The following is a 4,359-nucleotide window of genomic DNA, read 5'->3' as shown; positions in this document are numbered from 1 at the left end:
GGAGGAAAATCTTCATTCCCTCAGCCTTTATATATGCAATTAGATAAGAAAAGTAGACAGATCGATCCACACATCAATGCATCTTTTGTTGCTCCGTTCCATGGAGGAGAATACACATGGATACATTACCGATTGAGTATTTGCACTGATGTACACCTCAACTCCTAGCAGCGAGCTGCAACGTTACCATTAGTCAGGCAGGTAAAAACAAATCATGTTCACGCATTTTCAACCTAGCTAGTTCACCACAACATCCAAAAGAAGCGGCTTTTACAAATCCACACAGATCAATCATTCTGTATATGGAAAGACTGATGGAGGGAATATCTAGGGAAAGTTAGAAATGGAGGAGTAAGGAGCCAGATCATGGATGGAGTAGTTACCTGCTTGTTCTGCAGAGCAGATGGCGCTGTAGTGTTGCTGGTGGTGCTGGAGGTCATGTCCATGGATCCTTCCTTCCTTCCGCCAAGCTGTATATACCAAATTAATAAAGAATCGATGAGGCCACCAAATAATTTAAACCAGGAACGATCAATCCAAGCAAGTCAAACCTGTTGTGGAACACCTTACCAGCAAGGAGTTGAGGACGGAGGACGAACTGACAGCCTCCGATCTGATCCCTCTCATCGCTGGGGAGGAAGGAGGGAGGGTGAGAGAGATACAGCCTTAGAGAGACGCCTTCAGTTATATAGAGAGAGATGGGCGAATGGTGTGAGGATTTGGACGTATTGTTGGCTGTTGAAGATGGAGCCACCGGTGAGGTGGAAACGGAGGCCAATTTTTCGTGAAAGCAACCACGTGGCATTGCGGCTAGATGATGATGCATGCATGACATGATGGTCCCCCCCCCCTCGAGGGAGAGTCATGCATGGCCTGTAGCCTACCTATCGAGAATCTTTCCAGGTCTCCTCTTATGTTTGCATATGCAACAGAAATGGTGCAGATACTAACGATCATGACATAGTGCACCATTGTCTCCATGCATCATCTTCTTCCACTACAACAAAGCTGGTGCTTCCTTCTCGCCCTTTTTAAATTATTACTTGGATTAGTATCCATCAGCAGATCCATAATCTAACTAGGAAAAGCTATATGATAGGTGAGTGTTTTTGAAGCCTTCCACATTCAATTTTTTTTACCCCAACCAGAGGTGGAATCAAACAATGGTGAGAGCAATTTTGATCTCAGACAAGTCATTGAGTATCTCCAGTGAGAAATTTGGGTTCAGGATTCGGATTTTGGGGTTTTGGGTTCAAAGTTGCTAGAGTCTAGCCAGCTTAGGAGGAGGGCTGCCAGTGGTGGCCAACCTGGTGTTGGTGGGCGCGTGGGTGCCAAGGTTATATAGCGGAGACATTGCCGATGTTGATGGTGCAAGACATTTGGTAGGTGGGGTTGGGGTGGGAGTGATGACAAAAAAGGATGGCTATTGGCAGGAAGGGTTAGAAGGGAGCTGCCATGGCAGGCTAAGTGTCACCGTACCTCCGTGCTGGTCCGGCCAACACGAAGCACCGATGAGATGTTGAGATTGTAGCTCGTCGCGGTAGGGCAGCAGCACATGGGGTGGCAATAAGGGCAGGGTAGAGGCAGAAGAAGTTCCAAAAGGATGTTAAAGACAAAGATGGTTTGTTAGATCTTCATCTAAAGGTGTAAAAAGCTGAGCGTCAATGTGCTTGGAAACACTCAAATAGTATCTAGACAAACACTTCTAAATTCCCCAACACTGCACAAGCATGCCCAATGGTGGAACACATACCGTACTAAGGGCAAGTACATTGGTGTCATCTATTATGCGGTATAATGCATTGACACGTAACTATGAGATAACTTAAACATGTACAATGGGTTGTGTTCGAAGTTGTCTCCTAATAACTCTATAAATCCTTAATTTGTGAAAACAAAGTAATATCATGAGTTGTGTGGCAAATACGACAACTCATACAGAGTCGGTAGCCACCGGCCTTGACACAGGCACGGCCCAGGTGCAACACAGGTTGGCGGGCATCACCCACCAACAAGGGTGGGGTTGGCACGGGGCACATGTGCAGGAGGAAGCCTTGGCCCTGATGTTGTAGGCCCTGGCACGGTGGCGGCCCGGAGCGGGTGTAGCTTTTGAGGTGGGGCGAGCGCCGATGCAGGCGGCTGTAGGCTCCTTGTTGCTTGGGCGGCTTGTGCATGGTGATTGGGAATGGCCTATCTAGGGCAAGCCTCTCGGTATGGTCATTTTATTTTTTTTTCAAATTTATTAATTGGACTGTTCTTGGAAATCTATTTTTAGTACAGTTCTAAATCCGCACCTGCAAATGCTTGGTTTTTAGCTGCGAAAAGCAGCTGCAGATGTCAGAGCTGGAAATATGATTTTACCCGTGCCTACAAACAGGTAGTGTACATCTTCTTCAACCTCCAGGTCCTCCTCTTTTATCTCATGTTGATTCACTAGACGAATTGGTTTACTTTTTTCAATCTCACACACAGCCTAATGCAATCACTAGTGGCAGTTCCCTTCCAAGGCCAAGAAGCCAGCATCACCTTCGGGCTGGATGACCGTCCACGCGCAGATCAGATGAGCATGTAGATGCCTAGGCCACGATAGTCCAGGGATTTTTACCAACACCTCGAGCAGAAAAATTTCCAGGGATTTTTCAAACCTGTTATGCCGCCGTTAGTCAACGACCTTTCAATGTCCACTTCCCATTTGTATTTCTCCATTAGCGGATTTTAATCTACTCTTCTTCTCTTTAAACTTCTCCTGGATTTCTTGCTGACTGCAAAGCCGTGCACCGGAGCAAAGAACACTTGGTGTTAGTGGGATTTATGCACTCTATTCCCTGTAGAATAGTGGTGCACCCACTTGAAACCATGTGCATCTGCAGCCACGCCGTGGCCTTCGCTGTCGCCGGCCTCCTGGCTGATGGCCCTCACTCAGCTCGCGGCTGGCATACCGTGGCCGGCGTGCAACAGCAACATCACGGGGTACTGCATGGCTAAGGGCACCTATGCCGGCAACCTCCGCCTGGTCGCCGCCGCGCTGCCACCTGCCAGGCAACGTCTCCGCGTCCCCTGCCCTCTTCTTTTCCATCACGATCGGAGTGGCTCCGGACATTGTTTACGCCCTCGCCCAATGCATCGGTGACGACCAGAGCGCCTCTGCCAGTCTGCCTGCCACGACTGCGTCACCTTTGGCTTTGACACCGCGCGAAAGCTGTGCCCCTACAACAAGGGCGCAGCCATCTTCGGCGACGCATGCCTCCTCGGCTTCTCCGATCGGGATTTCCTGGTCGCCTCCACCAACCTGGATGATCAGAAGGTATTTCTCTACATCATCCAGAACGTCTCCTCCGACGTCGTCGCTGGCCGGTTCACCGCATCCGCCTTCATCGCCGATTATGTTGCCACCACGAACTCGCAGAGCAAGTTCGGGTGAGGAGCCATTCGCTTTGACGACGCGACCTACCCCAATATCTACGGCATGGCGTCGTGCACCCTGGACCTGGCGACTTGGCAGTGCTGTGGGTGCTTCCCTGCGGTAATTGCTGAGATGCATGCCATGGCAGTTCACCCTGAACACGAAGGGTGCCAGGATTGCCGGGCTGCGGTGCACCACGCGGTACGAGGCGTACCGCTTCTACAACGGCTCCAGCACGGTTCCTCAGTTGCCAAGCATCCAGGCTAGTGAGTTTCTTGGGTTTTATTCTTCTCGACTAGGAAAAATCTGTCGTATCTCTTGATATCAGTCAGTTTATAGATTGGCTGCGTGCTGGGTCCTTCTCATTCGATCAGACGCTGAGTAACTGACAAGGTATGAGATATCATGCACACCATATGTTCGATGAGTACCTACAAGCAGTACTGATGAGAACTGCCGGCTATTAGTTATTGGGACAAATGTTTGTCCGTTTCCAAAAATGAGAATGAGAATTCAGGGCCTATCCCGACACAAATTGGTATTCTCAGAACCTTACATAGGTTTATTCTCGACACGAACAAATTATCTGGCTCTGGCTCTATACCAGCTAGCATTGGCAACATTAGTAGTAGGATTGAAATCATCTGGTTGTTCGATAACCAGTTAGATTCAACTATACCTGTAAGCTTGTTCCACCTTGACAAACTTGTTCCTATCAGATGAAGGTTTACAGAATCAGTTTAGGAGAGTAGACATCTTATCCTGTTGTGCTCTAAACTCTGATGAGGATCTTCCTAATTGGTGGTGGGAAAAATCTGATGTCCCTTTTGTCTAGAAAATGAAACAACCTCGCATCTTATGTTTCACTGTTCGCTGTCAAAATATGTCTGGTGTCTGGTTGCTTTGGTAGTGGGTGCTGACTGCAGGCCCAATTCTTTAGGACAATTTGGATATGA

The 4,359-nt window shown here is 48.5% G+C and overlaps 1 protein-coding gene across 1 annotated transcript; it reads left to right on the top strand.

The window, feature by feature from the left end:
• The first annotated feature begins 2,908 nt into the window (after positions 1-2,908).
• Positions 2,909-3,421, top strand: LOC140220285 (uncharacterized). The gene is made up of 2 exons (XM_072290307.1): positions 2,909-3,044; positions 3,138-3,421. The coding sequence occupies exons 1-2, from the start codon at positions 2,909-2,911 to the stop codon at positions 3,419-3,421; spliced, it is 420 nt and encodes a 139-aa protein (XP_072146408.1).
• Positions 3,422-4,359: the final 938 nt, after the last annotated feature.

This window comes from Setaria viridis, chromosome 8 (assembly GCF_005286985.2).
Source record: "Setaria viridis chromosome 8, Setaria_viridis_v4.0, whole genome shotgun sequence".
Lineage (NCBI taxonomy): Eukaryota > Viridiplantae > Streptophyta > Magnoliopsida > Poales > Poaceae > Setaria > Setaria viridis.
The sequence above is the reverse complement of the archived record's forward strand: the minus strand, read 5'-3'. Positions and strand labels throughout refer to the sequence as shown.

Coding starts and splice junctions, on each gene's coding strand:
- LOC140220285 (XM_072290307.1), top strand. CDS start 2,909: ATGGCCCTCACTCAGCTCGCGGCTGGCATACCGTGGCCGGCGTGCAAC. Junction 3,045..3,137: donor GCTGCCACCTGCCAGGCAAC/GTCTCCGCGTCC, acceptor GGTGACGACCAG/AGCGCCTCTGCCAGTCTGCC.